The sequence below is a fragment of the Pteronotus mesoamericanus genome, unplaced genomic scaffold (assembly GCF_021234165.1).
Source record: "Pteronotus mesoamericanus isolate MK-2021 breed Mesoamerican mustached bat unplaced genomic scaffold, CSHL_Meso_final contig_78, whole genome shotgun sequence".
NCBI lineage: Eukaryota > Metazoa > Chordata > Mammalia > Chiroptera > Mormoopidae > Pteronotus > Pteronotus mesoamericanus.
Window position 1 is genome coordinate 15250272 of NW_026555258.1, and position 17173 is coordinate 15267444.

At 48.4% G+C, this 17173-nt stretch overlaps 1 protein-coding gene across 1 annotated transcript in view; it reads right to left on the bottom strand.

The window, feature by feature from the left end:
• Positions 1–17173, bottom strand: part of PAPPA (pappalysin 1) — a 216246-nt gene that overhangs the window by 175631 nt on the left and 23442 nt on the right. Inside the window, exon 2 of the mRNA XM_054584482.1 lies at positions 7728–8790. Coding sequence (XP_054440457.1) covers positions 7728–8790 — 1063 coding nt within the window. The remainder of the gene's footprint in view (positions 1–7727; positions 8791–17173) is intronic.

Below are 17173 nucleotides of genomic sequence, written 5' to 3' on the forward strand. Positions count from 1 at the left end.
GACGATGGAAAAATCTCGGAACTTCAACCCACTATAACCAACCCCAACGCTGCCTGGGATTATTCCATGTGGAAACATGTCCCCTAACACAGTTAGACATTTGGGTCGTTTTCAAGACAAACTAGTGTATAAGCTCCATGAGTTTGATACAAGCTATGTGGTCTTTATTTAAAAATGCCAATTCTGTGGACGGTGCTAAAAAAAAAAAAATGTGAGTATTTAAGAATGAAAGTAACCTGGGTAAAGCCCTCAGTGTGTGCACCGGTTCTGTTTAGGGCTTCTTTATGAGGCTACTGGAAGGCGTCTCTGAAAAACAATGCTGATGGGGAGGAATCTGCGTGTGCGATCCAAAAGGGAGAGAGCTTTCTCCAGCACCTACTATGTGCCAGACACTATGCCAGGCGTGTCACACAGATGACTCCATTTATGTTTCCTGATATGTCCTAGGAGAGCTGTTCCCACCCGATTTTTACAGATGAAAAGCCAGCGACTCACTGAGAAATGGACCAAGGTCGGATGAAGAGTGGAAGCCAGATTCAGGCCCTGGTCAGTCTCTAACACGCATCATTTTTCCACTACACAAGGCCTGACTCCAGTTACTGCTTCAATGAATATTAGTCACGTTAAATAAACTCGGATATTCTGATTATAAAACTCCAAGCAATTTCTCTTACATGATTACTGGAAAAGAAGAAAAAGGTTGCTGAAAAAATAACAATGCCCTCTTTCATCTGCATGCTGGTTAACTCTTCCCAGAACCCTTTCTGGGATATTATTCTATGTGACCCTCAAGGAAATCATGGGATCTAGGCAGTCGGATATTATTATTTCCTTTCAATAGATGTGGAAAGAGACACACAGGGAGATAAGAGACTTGCCCAATATTGCATAGCTAAGAAGCTGCCAAGCCAGGACTAGAATCTAGTGCCCCTGAATTCTTCTTTCATTCTGTAACACTCTGATTCTTTGGGCTCTACATCTTGGAGAACAAATTGGGGCATCTACCTGCATGAAGTCCCTCCCCACACCTTCCCACCTCGATCCCTTTGCTCTCACACACCTCTTTTCTATCACTACAGAGCCAACTAAACACTGGAAGGCTGTATAACTTCTCCAGCAGAAAAACCTTCCTAATTTCTCCAAACCACAGTGAGCCTGTCTTTTCTCAGAGTGCAAGTAAGCCTTATCATCTGTGCGGTTCATTTGGAAATTAATCATCTGCCTTCTTGCCATCACTTGAATGACTGTAACAAAAGGTCATTAAACCACAGCTTATAAGCACCTTCAGGACAGAGATTACATCTTGGATCCCCAGGGCATTTATCACACTGCCTTGTTTATTAAAGTGTCTTAACAAATGTATGGATGTTGGGTAAGAACATGACCATACTAAATAGAACTTTCCCATGTTTCCAACTGCCAGCTTCTAAGACACCGGGACAATGTAGGGGGACTGAAATGCCTCTAGACTAGAGGATGAGACTTGGGGTCTTGTTCTCAGCTGGGCTGCACTCTCGCTGTGAGGCCTGGGTCAGCGCTCCGCTCCTGGGTGCCCAGTCTCCTCATCTTCAGAAAGAGGGGCTGGACCTTCAGTTCAGAGAATCCCCAGGTCCACACAGCTTTTCTAGATTTGGGGAGAACTTGAGAGAAGGAAGTGTACTTTCCATGCAAGCATCCCAGAAAAAAAGGGAGACCCCTGGAAGTGAGGACAAACCTTGAATGGCCTCTGATGAAGTGGATGGGGAGAGGCTGAGGAGGAGCAGGTTCAGGGCTGCTACCAGGCTTAGTGCGCTATTTCCCTAGGCTTTCAGCAATGCCAGTTTAGGTCTAAAATAACAACAACAATAACAATAACATGGCCTCAGGGAATGCCCTTATTACATTAAAAATAATAATAATAATAAAGAGAGGACAAAATGTTTCCCTACAAGCCAACAGTATATAAGAGCAGCCTTTATTTTTCTGTCTGTCCTACTTCACGTGAAGAGAGATTCGTGGACAAAGGTGAAGTTCACCTAGCGGTGCCAGAGCTCGCTGACTGGAGGGTTCCAAACAGGAAGTCAGTGGGTTTGTTGAAGTCTCCTCTCGTAGTGGGGTGCATGCAGCCCGAAGAGTCAACTGCCCCTGGGCTTCCTGCTACTGGGGATTTCTATCCATATCCAGATTTTCCATTTTATTAATAAAAAAGCACGTGAAGTGCCTTCTAACTTGTTTGTAGACATTTCTATTGGCTTCAAATGAAGTTCTGCTGACCTGGCTGGTTTCCACCACAGCAGAGAATGCCAAGGTTCATTGGAATGTCTTTCTCTAACTGACCGGTCTGGTAGAAAGACTAGTGCCACCCACACAGATTGCTCCTCCTGGCTGACGCTGGGGTCCTGTGTTCACACCAGTGACTGCGATGGCTCATTTGCTTGTCTGTCTCATCCACTAGATGATGAGGTCCAAAGGGGCAGGGACTGGACAGGCACCCAGGGAACATTCAACAAATATATACTGAGAGAAGAAAGAAGGGGAGAAAGGAAGAAAGGAAATAAGAAGAGAAGATAATGAAGATAAAGAAAGGAAGGAAACAAGAAAAGAAGGAACTAAAGTAAGGGAAAGAGGCAGGGAGGAGGACCTTTGCCTGATATTAGAGCTTTCCACGAAATAAACTGCACCCTCCTCTGCTTATAGTTTGGGTCCCAGCCACACTGGATGGCTCCTTATTCTCCAAGTCCTTCCTCACCCAACCCCTCCCCTCCCCCTTGCTCACGCTGTGCCTTCTGCACCAGCCAGCCTTCTCCATGCTCTGGACCTGTTCTGTTTGCTCATCCACATCCACTCCCCAGGCCCCTCCACCCTGCTCCATGCCCTTGAGAGGTTGGCCCCTTTGGGCTGCAGAAACAGGTCCCTCTGCTTTGTGATTCCCAGTCTGGTTCCCCGATGGAAGACACTGGCAGGAGACTGGAAGGCAGAGGACAGGGATGTGTAGAATTGACTCTTCTGACTCCCTTCTGTCCAGGGCGCTGTCGGCTGGCTACTCCTCTCTCCTGAGAGTCACAGCTGAAGCCAGAAAGCCCTCTCCACACAGCCTCTCTATTTAGGTTCCATGCAGGCCAAAGATGGAAATAGCTCCCCACTGTTGCTGACCTTGGTCTTGCTGTTGTCCTAAACCCTGCAGACACTGTTGTAAATAGCCCCTCCTTCAAAAAAGCACGCCCCTCCCCGGCCCCCCGCCCCCACCAACTCTCCTTAATTATTCTGTTTGAATGTGCCATCTGTTCCCTGTCAGGCCCCTGACTGATGCAGGCTGCATCTCCACCTCTCAACGTGCCGCCTGTTTCCCGGTGCCTACTCAAACCATGTTTGTGCCAGCCAACTTGCCTTGTTTTCCCTGGACAAAATAAATCTCTGCTTTTTAGGTTTTCTGCCCCACTGTGTGCTATTAAAACCATGGATAAGGAGTTCTTATGTTTGCATGTGACTTCTCTACGAAAGTGGAAGCCCATCAATGATGAGGAACATGTCCCACTCATTGCAACATGCCAGTGAATTGCGGAGAGGCCAGTAGATGCAGACATGCCCGATAAATGCCTGTTTAGAGGACAGAAAGAGTCATCATTTGGTTCCATAAAATGACTTGTAATGAGATAGACGCAAAGAGTTGAGCTGCGTAGTACTCCACCCCAGGACCACCAAAGCCACCTTCTCTACCACTTCCCATAATCCTGGCTACAGCTTTTCTGCACAGCCTCTGGAGATGGGGAGCTCACTCGCCTGCAGAGAATCCCTCCTCCGGAAGGACCATTCTCATAAGAGGTGCATTATCAGTTACTCAGTTCAACGTGGCCTCCTTTTCCATGGGACAGGCCTTCTGATGCTTGAAGTGCATGTGTCATGGCCCTGTGAGATTTTCTCATCCAGGCCAAACGTCTTCAAGTGGCTATATGACACGGCCCCTGGCCCCCTCACTGTCGCAGTCTGTTTCTGTGTGCTCATCCTCAGTTGGCTGTCCTTACCATGGCTTCTTAATAAGGAAAACTCAGTGCCAGTGGAGCTCTAACAGTTCTGCGGTGGCCCCGAGAAACCCAAGGCCATTACCTAGTTCTCTCCCAAACTCACTCCCACAGCCCTTCATCATCCCAAGCTCTTGAGGACAGTTGGGAAGAAGAGAGCGAGGCTAGAAGGTTGAGGGGCAGGTCCCTGTGGCCTGTGAGGATGCCGGGGCAGTGCAGGGGTCGGGGGGGACTGTGCAGGGCCGAAACCCAGGGTGCAGAGATCTAGAGCACCCTTAAGCCCAGTGTGACCACTAAGAGGCTGTGTGAGCTTTGGCTTCAGTTTCCCTCTATGGAGGGTAAGGGCTTTGGACCATGATCTCCGAGGATGTTTGGAGACCTGACACTATTTTGATGTCTTCTGCAGCCCCAGATCTGCTAGGACTGGATGCTCACCTGTAACACAAGAATGCTTGAGAACACGGACCAAGGGGACCCAAGGACTGTTAGATAACAAATGAGTTTAAATGTGTTAAAAGAAGTGGTACTTCTCTGATGGAGCCTGCCAATGCACCCAGCTGCATTACTGGTAGATTTTACTTTACTCGAGGAAGCGCTATGTGAATTGTCAGATTGATGATTTTTCATCAGCGCTACTCAAAGTAGGCAACATACCAACTGTTTTTCCTAGTCTGTTGCACAGTGAGTATAAAAACAGGGAGTGGGCATTAAGAAACTCTGAAAGGACTCAAGGAACATGTATGGATCCATGGACAAAGACAACGGGAGTGGGGGAGGATTCAAAGTGGAAGTTGGAGGGTGAGTAGGGCAGGGGAGAGTAATGGGGGGGAATGGGGACAACTGTAATTGAACAACAATAAAAAATGTTTTAAAAAAGAAACTTTTATAGAACTGAGACACTGCTTCACTACTCTTGCGGTATTTCATTTTTATCAATTCATTTTTGCTTTATATTACAAAGGTATTGGTTTGCAACGTATAGAAAAAAGACCTGGTCTTTCACCATAGATTGAGAAGTAGTCATTTTAATATTGTCTTTACTCATTAAGAAAGAAAAAGAGAGAGAGAATCCCTTGGGGTTAGAATTAAGTTCAGCTCTTTGTTAAAAGTTGCCTAGATGATGTCAGTCTGATTTTTACTATTTCTATCACAGGTGTCTGTCTCCCTTCTTTCCCTCTGTCATTTCTTCCTCCCTCCTCCTCCGCCTTTTGTTAAAGTCACAAAGCAAGTACTTCTCTACCAACTTCTGCAGGTCTCTCTCTGCTGTCACACCCCCTGACCCCGTCGGGAGGTAACATGTTGCCTGGTGGGGCTCATCCAGGGCACATGACTTTCCCAGCCAGAAAACAAACAGGCCCTGGAGTGAGTGGCCACAGCGCTGGCCCAGAGCTGCTCACAGGCATTCTGGCCATGCAGTCCCATGTCTTAGAAAAGTGGAGGCCGCCAGTGCCTGCCAGCTCTGCCTGCTGATTGTGAGGTATCTGGGACCTGGGGCCCCGCAGCCCTCCACTCCAACACAGTGCACCTGCCACAATGGCCAGCTGCCCTCGGTCCTGACCCAGTCATACTTAACAGTTTTCTCCCAAGGCTTTAGTAAAGCCATTCTGCCCATCATCCCTGTCCTTTACCTCTTACTGTTCCTTGAACTTAAAAATACCCTCCTTCAGAGGGAGCTTTGACGCCCATACACTTGGGTTCAAATCCAAGCTTTCCGCTTATTAGCTGAGTGAACTTGGGTAAATCCCTTTCTTCATCATTCTGAATCCTAGATTTCCTTCAGCAAAAGTGGGCTCAGGTACTCACTTTCCTGGCCCTCGGTAAGTGCTAAATAAACATGTGTTGCATGAATGAACGAATGAATGAATGAACTAACGAACAAATGGGTGGATGACTTCTAGCTACTTCTGGCCCTTTGCCCTCCTCCATGCCCACTCTGCCTGGGTACATGGGCAACCCCTGGGAGTTTAGCTCAGCTGAGCACACACTGCATTAACCTCAGAAAACTTGCTTTTGTGATTTAACTAAATGACTTTCCTGACCCATGACCTTGGCCGAGTCATTTCACTCTTGAAGTTCCTCTATTTCCCTGTCCATCAAATGCAAACACTAACCTTAGTCCTTTCTTCTGTGCCAAATCCTGTCAAAGCACAAATGAGAGTAGAGAGGAAAGGGCATCATGACCTGGAAGGAACCGGCCACACACCAAGGCTTCTTCCCACTCGGGCGGCCCCTGTGACTGAGCCAAGGTGAGAGTCCAGGGGCCCGCCTGGTGCCAGGAGGCTGAGCTGACGTGCTCTCTGGCTTGCTGCCAGGCACGGCATTCTCCTGCCAGCATCGTCATTCCTTTGCACATAGGTATTTTGTCTGTACATGGGAGGCCCTTGCTCTTTTGAGACAGACATAAAGAGAAGAGTCAGCAGAAAACCTGCAGAGGTCTGCAAATGTACTCGGCCTATCAGCAAGTCCAGGGGCCTGAGTGCTGGACAGAATGGAAAAGTTCAGCATGAATCTGGGACATCCGGAAAGTGGATGCTGACTGCTTCTCTGGCTTGGAACGAGTTCCTCCCAGTGTCACGTCAAATATAAATCACCTTCGGGTTTTTCTTTTGTCGTTCCTGGGTAGAGTGGACAGCACAAGGCAGAGGCTAAGGGGGACGTTAGACTGAAACCCCTCCTTTCTACCATCTCTTCAGCAGTGCACAAAGAAGTTCCTCTGCCTGTAGTGTCTCCATTTCTCCCCCAGCGCGACCTCTGATGTCCAAGGTGTCCCTACTCCTTCCCCCAGACACTCATGCTACAAGTTGGTCTTCTCCCTGCAATCTCCTAGGGTACCCTCCAAACACGGCACGTGCTACCTTCTGCTACACAAATAACGACAAATCCACGGAGTGAGAGTATATTACCTGCTAGCCCCTAGAAGAGAGACTATGCTTTACGAAGTGGCGGGCAAAAGTACCTTTATAGTTGTGAGTACATGAAACAGTTTATTCTTGTATTATTATAATCATAAACTGTGGGTTTTTCCCCATACAAACTGCTGCAAACCTACCTTTGCCCACTCCTGGAGGCCCTCTCTCAATCCTCAGAGCAGCTCACCAAAGTGGGTACCATGATTATTCCTGTTATACAGGTGAGGAAATAGCTTCCAAGAGGTCACAAAGCAAGGAAATAGTATCGCTGCGACCTGAACTTGGGCTGTCTGACCCCAGCTGACCACAGCTTTACTCACACTGCCCAACAGACCACATGACTCTGTCCATTATGGTAGCCATTAGCCCCATAAGGTTACTGTGTACTTGAAATGTGGCTAGTGTGGCTTTGGAACTGGATTTTAAATTTCACTTCACCTTAAATAATTGTAATGTAAATGGTCACAGGGGGCTAGGGACAACGCATTGGATGGTGTAACTCTAGCCCACTCTACCACGTATGATTCAACAGCTATTTGTACTCAGCTCATGTCAGCCAATTTAAACTCTGAGCTCTTTGAGAAGATAGGGCTCTGAGTTTTCTCTCTTATTCCAGAGTAGGCAGTCAATAAATATTTTTGTAATGGACTATGCTCGATATGGTCCCCTTGATCGCCTGCATAACAGCTTGGTCTCCATCACAAATGCGGTGTTTAAACTGGAAAATTTCCATGACCCCCACAGGCCTTGGGGGACTTGTCTGTGAAATGTGGGAATAGCTCAGCTCTTAACTGGGCAGCATCTGCCCTGCGGGGCTTACCTGTGTGGAGAGTCCGGATCAAAGCAGGTCTTGGTGACGTCGGTGATCTCGGGGTCGCAGCACTCTCCGCCGTCGAAGCTGAACCGTTCGTAGTTACAGTCCATGTCACACACCCCATTCTGCTGCTTCTTCATGGAGGCAGGGTGGCGCAGGTGGCGGCAGTCCCCGCCGTCGTGGCCGGTGAGCGTGTGGTTGCACTCTGGGTCACAGTTCTCGTCCCCGATCTTGCTGATGTCGCAGTTGGCCAGGATGAGGCGTTGTCGCAAGGAGGAGTTGCTCACCTCCAGGACCTCCAGCTCCCAGGAGATGTTGTAGTGCTGGAAGGCCTCGGCCAGCTGCTGGTGCTGGAGCTCGATCTGTTGGTGGCTCACCGTGGGGTTCTCGTGGTTGTCGTCGTGGAGGTTGACCACGCGGTAGCGCACCACCTTGGGCCGGCGGAACCGTGGGAGCTGGTTGTAGCTGGCGATGACTTCTGCATTGTCACACAGCGTCTGCCCACACAGAGGGGGCTCCAAACTCGTATCCAGCAGGAAGCTGTGGGCACCGTTGAATTCCACTTGGGGGATGTTGCCATCCTTCATGGGGGACCAGGCACGCTTCACATTCTCCCAGTTCTCCTGGAGGAGGAGCTGAGGTAGGAGAGTGTGGAGGCCATGGGTTTCCATGTCCAGCAGCACCTCCCGCTGAGTCCTGGCCACCTTCCACAGACTGAAGCGTTCGATGTAGCCCCGGTAGTTGTGATTCAGGGTGCTGCCCCCCAACATGAGCACTTTACACTTCTGGGTCAGCGGGCTGAATATGCCGCCCACCTGCTCCCCAGAGGTTGCCACCTGTGCCCCGTTCACATAGAGCTTCATCAGCCGCCCATCGTAGGTGGCAGCTAGGAACACCCACTGGCCTGGGAGGTAGCTTTGGTGGGCATTGATGGTGGTTACTTGCCGGGCCCGGTCTGTCTTCAAGGAGAAAAAGTAGCGTGGGTCTCTGTTGCCTTGGTCACTGACGGTGTGAATGCCCACGACCCATCCTCGGTCACGTGAGGTATAAGAACACTTGTCATACAGCCCTATTTGGCCCCAAAAAAGAAAGATGAATAAATAAAAGATGAAAATAAAGGGGAGTAAGTTATTGCTTTCTGATAAAGTTTATACCAGGATGTCCTACAACAATGGTCTTCAAATTGTGCTCCGTTGGGTCCTGGCAGTTACTACAGGAGTGTCTGGGACAACCCCAAGGGTGCGGCAAGGGCTAGAGGAGCTGAGAGGACAAACGAGTGGGGCTTGAGGGGTTCTCACCACAACTGGAACCCAGTTTCACTTTTATTGCTCTGGCATATGGAACATACAGGAAAAATAATTTTGTTTGAAGAATGGGTACTTGAACTCAAGAAAACAATAACACTACCACCAATAATGATCATTCAAACCTGAAAACCTTTGATCTTGCAAAGCCGTTAGATGGGGAAGAGGACTTCCTAATTAAGAGGCTATTTTAAGTATAAAATGACATAGGAAGTAAAAAGAGAAACAGAGGGTGATGATAATAATAGAACATGTTCCTTTAGCAGGATAGCTCCTACTACGGTCACCATCACAGGGAGTGTGCACCAGACACTAGCAGTCATCAAACGTTCAGTGGTGGTGAACTGTCAGGGAAGTTGGCCTGAAGAACTGGGGACAAGGAAATCTATTGCTTCCATCTCAAATAGGAGTCCTGGCTAGCCCTGACGTTTATTCCCACAGAAAGGCAGGAATGCTTAATATCCAAGCTTGACAGGTTTTTAGAGATCACCACTTTCAACTTCTTCACTTGACAGGTCAGAGTACTGAGACCCAGAGAGTGGAAGGCATTTGTCAGGTTACACAGTCATTGACAATTTCCTGAGATCCAATTTAGCTTGTTTTTTTCTAACATTAAAGCTTATATTTAAAAAAAAAATGAGCAGCCTCTTAATATAAGCTGATGGTGGGGACTCCTACATAATAGTTAATAATAATAATAAGTAAAATTTACCTAGCCTCTAGGGCAGGCCAAGCATTGTGCTGCAGTCTGTGAATGCATTACTTCATTTAATCTGTATAATACTCCCAAGGTGGTGATACTAAGGTATCAGAGGAGGAAATGGAAATTAAAGAAGTAAAGAGATAAGTTTAAGGTCAACTGGTAATTAAGGTCAATTGGTAAGTAGATCCTAGATCCATCAGACCCTGGAATTCACTGTTGTTTTCACTAACTCTACAGCATCTCTGTTCCTCTTATCAATGCCACCAGGGATTCGGACCACACTCTTTGCCTGTGGATGTCATCACAAGCTTTAGTTGGGTGTTTGGGGAAGTTTCAAGCCAGACATCTCTAGCCTTACTCCGGGAACCCTAGGAAGCCACTTACGGATTCTCTCCGGATCTAATTATCTTTATACTCACCAACCCCTATTCCCCAGCCTTTCTGGAATATACCCAGTGTCTTTGGCACAGGCAGCCTGTTGGATGGGGAAGAGGTCTTTCTAATTAAGAGTGTATTTTAAGTGTCAGATGATGCATGAGGCCAGGTGGGAGGGGACAGAGAGGGATACGAGAATGAATAATAGAGGATCATATAGAAGGACAGTCCCTACTTTTGGCTGGAGAATCGCTGTGGTCACCATAGCTTTGCGCGTGCCTCTGCCATTAGCGCTCATCAAACGGGCATGGAGAGCTACCAGAAAAATCAATAGTGGAGGCCCACAGAGTCTTTACTCCTTTGTGTGCACTGGGGCCTCAGAATTTCTGTAAACCTCTCTGTTAGCAGCTGACATGAACGTCAGTTTTGGCGCCAGGCATCTAAGTCCGCCCACACCTCTCCTCCCACTCCCTGTCCAATCATCCTTCAGGAAACGGCCAGAATGTCCTCACGATGTCAGTTTACTCGCCAAGGCTGAGGAAACTTGGTGAGGAACCAAGTATCTTTTCTGTATCTTGGTTCTCCACCTGGTCAAGAAGAAGACTGAAGGAAGATGCCCTCATATGCTTGGTCCAAGTCTGCTTTTCTGTGATTATAAATTTCCCAATGGCTCAAAACAGAAACCACCTCTTCTAAGAAGCTCTCCCTGATAACCCTATGAGGAATGATCGTTCTTTTCTCTGAACTCACTTTACTTTTAGGAAGCTGGACACTGGCTCTCTGGTTTTAGAATCATCTTACCACACCCTCTCCCACCCCAGACTGGATGCTTTTTGAGACTGATGACTCTGTCTGGGTTGCCTGTACCCCGCCAGCAGCTCGCTCTATGCCTTGCCTACAGCAGCCACTTCCGTGTCTCATGAATGAGCACATGAATGATTACTGGGATGAGAGAAAAGGACAAACAATCAAAAGCACTAATTTACGTCTCTATGGATCAAGGACAGAGAAAATCAGAAGACAGAGTGTGTTCTTGATAGGGTAGAAAAAGCAGGGTCTTTGGACGTGGGGTAATTCTGATGACAGCGATTACTAGCTGTATATCTGGCGCAAATCACTTCACTTCTGTGGATCTCAATCCCCTCATCTGTATCTCTCTGTAAGTATGCTGTCATACTTTAAAGACACAGAAGATGAACCATTCTTGGCATACAGTGGCTCTCCAAATGGAAATTCATTTTTAAGATGCTGCAAGGTCTGGGAGTGATGTCAAGGATGAAGAGTAGAAAATGACAAGAAGGAAAACACAGAAAGGCTAGAGAGAGAAGGTACCCTGAGGGCATCTTGACCGATGTACCAAGAGCAGGTAGGATGAAGGCTCAAAAAAGCACTAGTTCTCCTCCACTCCACTGGCAAACCCTCCGAGAAATCATAAATCCCTGTGAGCTTAGCTGCTCGTAGGAGGCTTGCACCTCCCCAGTGACCCCTCCAGAGCCAAGGTTCTGACTCCAGATTTGGGATAAGTGACCCCGCTGTGGGAAACAAGGAGAGCAATGGTTCCAGGAGCCCCACCCTTGTGTCCCCCACCCCACCTCTAAACTCACCTTCTCCTCTGCCCCTGGCTGACTCTCACCTCCTATCCTTAAACAGAAAATTCTTCTAATGAGGAAATTAACATCTGAAACTGGATCCTCCCTCTCTCTCTCTCTCTCTCTCTCTCTCTCTCTCTCTCTCTTTCTCTCTCTCTGCAGGTTTTTATTTTGCCAGGGGCTCTCAGTCCCTGGTTTTCCTGTTGCCTTTGGAAGGCAGCTAGCAGGGTTAGCAAGGTAAGATGTTTACACATCTGTAGGGTGCCCTCAGTTCAGAACCTTCCTGGGGCTTGGGACCCTGGCTCAGGGCACCTCTGTCTGCAGTTGAGAGAGATGGAGGAAATAGTAAGAGGCCAGACTCTGCGACACTGAGCACACTGAGTGGAGGACTTGGAGGTGGCTTAGCCCCAGGAGGCAGGGGAAGGGCAAAGAGAGGGTTTGCAGTGGAACCAAGAGGAGGCACATTAAGGGAAATGAGAACCTTGAAGCAGTAGCTTCTGAAGTTCAGAGGGAAATATTTACCTGGAGTGTAAGTGGCAAAAGGAAACTACTGACTTCAATAGGGATGGGGTGGGGGATATAATGGCAACGGGAACTTATTTCTGTATGAAAATAACCTCATCAACAGTAGTGACATTTCAAGGGCTGGAGAGGGGACACTGTGCACCACCAGCCCAGGACCAGTGACCTGGAACCAGATATCTGGACTTGGCTTGCTAGATGAACTTGTCTGGGACAAGCCACGCCAGCCCCCTATTCTGCAGAGCCTTGTTTCCTTTCTCTGCAGAAGGCGGGGCTGGAATTAAAGGATCCCCCGCTGCAGTTTCAGAGCTCTTTTGTTCACTGCTGAAATGGTTCCTTGTAAGCAGAGGTAGTCAAAAATATGTGTTGATCGGAATCAGAAGCCCCATGCCATTCCCAATTCCTGCGTGCTTCGGTCCCCTCTCCTGCAGACATGGAATGGTGTTCTCGGGAGGACATGGGTGTACCCCCAACACCTCCACCCCATCGTCTGTCCCCGTGGTTCTCCAGGAAGATAGAGACATACTGAAAGAAATGGTGAGAACCAGTCTGAAGCCGGCGCCATCTGTGTGGAACTGGAGGTTGATCCCAGGGGACGTGTGCCCACCTGGCAAGATAGGAGCCTCCGGCAATCCCGCACACGCCCACATCTAATTAGCGCCAGCCTGCCTCCAGGCTACAATCATGCCGAAGCACACAGTGAGGGTGGGAGACAGCCTGTTCTTCCCAGACCCACTGCGCAGACGGAGAGGTGGAGGCCCAGGCCAGGTAGGGGCTTGCCCTGGGGCTCGTGGTAATCACTGGTCACTCAAACCCTGGGCAGCTGGCCTGGGCAAGCTTGTTGCAAAAAGGGCTTCATCCTGGCTGGTGTGGCTCAGTGGATGGAGTGCCAGCCTGCGAACCAAAGGGCTGCCAGATCGATTCCCAGTCAGGGCACATGCCTGGGTTGCAGGCCAGGTCCCCCGTGGCAGATGCACAAGAGGCAGTCACACATTAATGTTTCTCTCCCTCTCTTTCTCCCTCCCTCCCCTTCCCTCTAAAAAAATAAATACATAAAATCTTTTTTTAAAAAGGGGGATTCATATCCCTACCAAGAAGCTTGATGTTTATTGTCATTGTCCCTTTTTCTTCTCATCTATCCGCTAATCCTCGCCCCAGAGGTGAACAGCACCTATGAAGAAGCAAGTCCAATGGCAGAAGGCTTGGGGGGTATCTCCCAAAACCTTGGCCAGAGCTGGACTGGGAGAACCCTCTGGGCTTTGGGGTCACCCTCTAAGGATCACTTTAAAGATACCACCCTGGGGCAGCTTTGCCTGACCATTGCATTCCTCCCCAGATACAGACAAATCTTCCTTCCATACATTCATCATACTCCTCCCTGCCCAGAACTCACTGATTCTGTAATTACTCATCCAATGTCTTAAGTGTCTACTTGGTCCATTTTGAAATGCCCAGCATCGAGCACAGAGCCTGGTACCTTGTAGGTGCGCCACAGAGATTGTAATTGAAAGTAAACAATAAAGGAAGGGAGGAAGGGAAAGAGGGGTGCTACTCTATGGCTGGCTTCCTTGAAGAGCATCGTACCCCTTAGTTAGAACTTTCTAAGTCCCAAGTGCCCTGCATTAATCTTCTCACTCGATCTTCACAACAAAGTTCTCAGCACAGCCCCCCTCTCAGAGAAAACTGAGGCTCAGGAAGGAGAGGAGGCTTATCCAAGACAACAGAGCCTGGAAGACAGGCCCACAGGATTCCGGGGCTCAGGCTCTTAATCACGTCATTGCGCTACGCGCCAAGTGTGGGCTGTTTGAAGGCATGACCCCCTCCAAAAATATTTCTGTAAGTCCCACAGCGCCAACACAAGCAAGCTGAGTTGAACTGCAAGCCAGGAGGCGGCCGTCCACGTCATTCTTCTGCCTGGGCCTAAAAATCTGACTGAGAATCAGTGGTTCTTTGGGACTCGTGCTTAATCTGTTCTACTTGGCTCACTTCACAGGGACGCAGGACTGTGCTGGACCTGTTGTCTACCTGGAGTTAGGAATGCCTCCCTAGACTTGTCCTTCAGCATCTGCACTTGCAATGCTAGCCTCCTTGTCTCTTGGTGTCTATATGGAAATGTTCTTTTTCCCGAGGTTGCTGTCATACTCTCGGCTGCCTCCCACCGTCCTACCCATTTGTTGTGGGCTCAGTTGTAGCTTCCCAAAATTCCTATGTTGGAAATTTTGGGAAGACACACCCCTTGTACCACCCCAGGGCACAAGTCCTAACCCCTTGTACTTCAGAATGTGACCTTATTTGTAAACAGGGTCTTTACAGAGGCAATCAAGCTAAAATGGGTCCCTAGGGTGGACCCTAATCCAGTATGAGTGGTGTCCTTAGAAGAAGAGAGCATTAAGACACAAAAACGCACAGAAGAAAGATCATGTGAAGACACAGGGAAAAGATGGCCATCTACAAGCCAAGGAGAGAGGCCTCAGAAGAAACCTACCCTGTGGATGCCTGATCTCTGATGCCTGGCTTCAAGAATTGTAGGAAAATAAATTTTCGTTGTTTAAGCCACCCAATCTGTAGTTTTCTGTTATGGCAATCCTAGAGAACGCTAACACCGTCATTCAACAGGTTTGCTGAGCTTTCCTCCCCAAACTTCTCAAAGACCTACCCCATCTTGCAGTGTCTCATGCCCAGATCAGAATCCTTGTCTGGCTATGACCCATTGTCTCACCTTACTCAGTTCCCATGTGAGCAGAGCCAGGTGTACTATGAAGATGCAGAAGTTGCTGTGTGTGGTCACCACACACAGGAAACAGTCCTCACGTGGGAGTGGTCCTTCTGTGTTTCAGCCTCAATGTGCCTTTCTGAAGCACCTGCTCTATGCTGAGCGGGTAGACAGTTGCTTCTGCGCCAGGGTGTCTCATATCACCCTAATAGCAACTTTGTAAAATAGGTGCTATTTTCAGATGAGAAAACTGACAATCAGATAGGTGAGGATACCTGCCCAAGGTCACACAGCACTAAGCAGTAGGAAATACTGGAATTCAAGACTCCTGACTTCAAGTTCAGTCCCCCCACAGGTGAGTGGGGCCTCAGCTATGCCTCTATCCTGTGTTCTTCTCCCTAGAATGTTTCCCAGGTTGGGTTAACTCAACACAAAGTTCACTCTGATGACATCTGACTTTCTTCCATCACTGTCTAGGGAGGACAACTAGCAAAAACATGACAACTTATATCAAGTTTATATTATTATTTGTTTTCTCTTGTTGGGAAAGTAGAGGTAGAAGGAGGGAAAACTCTACCCGTGACGTTTCTGCCTGTGACAAAGCAGCATTTTCAAATAATGATAGTAATAATGAATATTTGCTGAGAGCCTCTATGTAGCAGTCTCTCTAAGAAGGAAGCACAGATATCTTAGTCAGTGCTCATGGACCCAGGGAGTAGGCTTTCCCGACACTGCTTTGACTGAAGGAAATTGACATGGAGAGAAGCTAAGTGATCTCTCCCCGACAAGGATGCCAGCTGGAGAGCGGGGCAATCACAGCTGGACTGACTCTAAGCCAGAGCTCCCCTCCAGATGCTTTCTTCCAGCGGGAGTAACTCTCAGCCCAAGGCCCAGGTTCTTTACCCCAGCTCTGCCACCACTCTGCTGTGTGTCACTAGGAAAACAGCTCCCCTCTCTGGACTCCCTTGTTGCCCCACCGATGAGATGAGAGGGTCACACCAGATGGCTGCAGATGTCCCATTCATCTCAGACTCCATGTGGCTCTGAGATCCCAAGTCCTTCGGCCACCCCAGCCTTGGTTCCCACCGTGGGAGATGTAAGGTCATGGAAAAAGGAGAGGAGGGAAAGGAAGCCAGTTTCAGGCCCTCCGATTTAGGGTTGTCCACTAGCTGTGGGACATCTGCCAGGATAATAAAAGCAGAGGTGAGGGGATGTGGGGATGAAAGGGGGGAATTTAGGTCAACAATATGGTTTCTTTCAGGAGGCTAAAAAGTATAAAAGCTAAAGGTTGGAGCTGGTCCCATTTTTGTTGTATTTTGTTTTGTTTTGTTTTCCCTTCTGTGATTTAATGGCTGATATCAAAGCTACAGAGGAATGCTTGAGAGAGCAATCCTATGGAAAGCTTTTATCTGTCCAGGACAGTGATTAAAAGAGACAGATTCGGGTTAAGCCTACCCAGGTCCCTGCATTTGCTTCAGTTGGGGGGCAGACTACCAACATGGCCCCGGAGGACTCAGGGCCCTTCAGAGAGAGGCTAGGATGTCACTGAGACAGGTCCCTTGTACCTGAGGGACTGCTCCTCAGCATCCTTCTCCCTTCAGGACCACCCTGACTCAGAGGATCGGTCTTAGGCTCAGTGGAAAGAAATGTGCAATAAATCACACCTGGCTGGAGACTTATCCCAAACTATACTGAGTTTTGGACACCCCGTCTCCTGGTGTAGGAAAGGCGGGAGCATCAAAAGTGACCCTTTGGAGCAATCTACAAGGTCCAGATGAGCTCAGGTGTCTCCTATGCGTTGCCCATGCAAGTGAATGTGTGGGGGCAGAAGAAAGTCTCCCCAGGGGCATGTGTGCCTGTTCTCTGCCTATATTGTGTTTCTTTGTTGGGAGCCATTATCTGAAATTCCCCTGGCTACATGAGTCTGCTTAGCTTTTTTACTAGCTGTGTGACCTTGGACGAGTTCATTCGGCTATCTGAGCCTCAGTTCTCCCGCTTGTACACCAGGGATTGAAAAGTCTTGCCCTGTAACTTTCATCGATTGTTTTTTTCAGAGAGAAGGGAGATAAAGGCATGCATATTTCCTCGTAAACTACTGAAGGCTATCCAGACATAAGACTAGATTGACAAGGGTATGCCAAGGGTCCCTAAAACCTACGAGCTTTATTAATACACAGATCTATACGGTGTGTTTGGGAGGGCAAAGTGGTCTTGAGAGCTCAAGGTTCACCTGTTTCCTTCTGGCT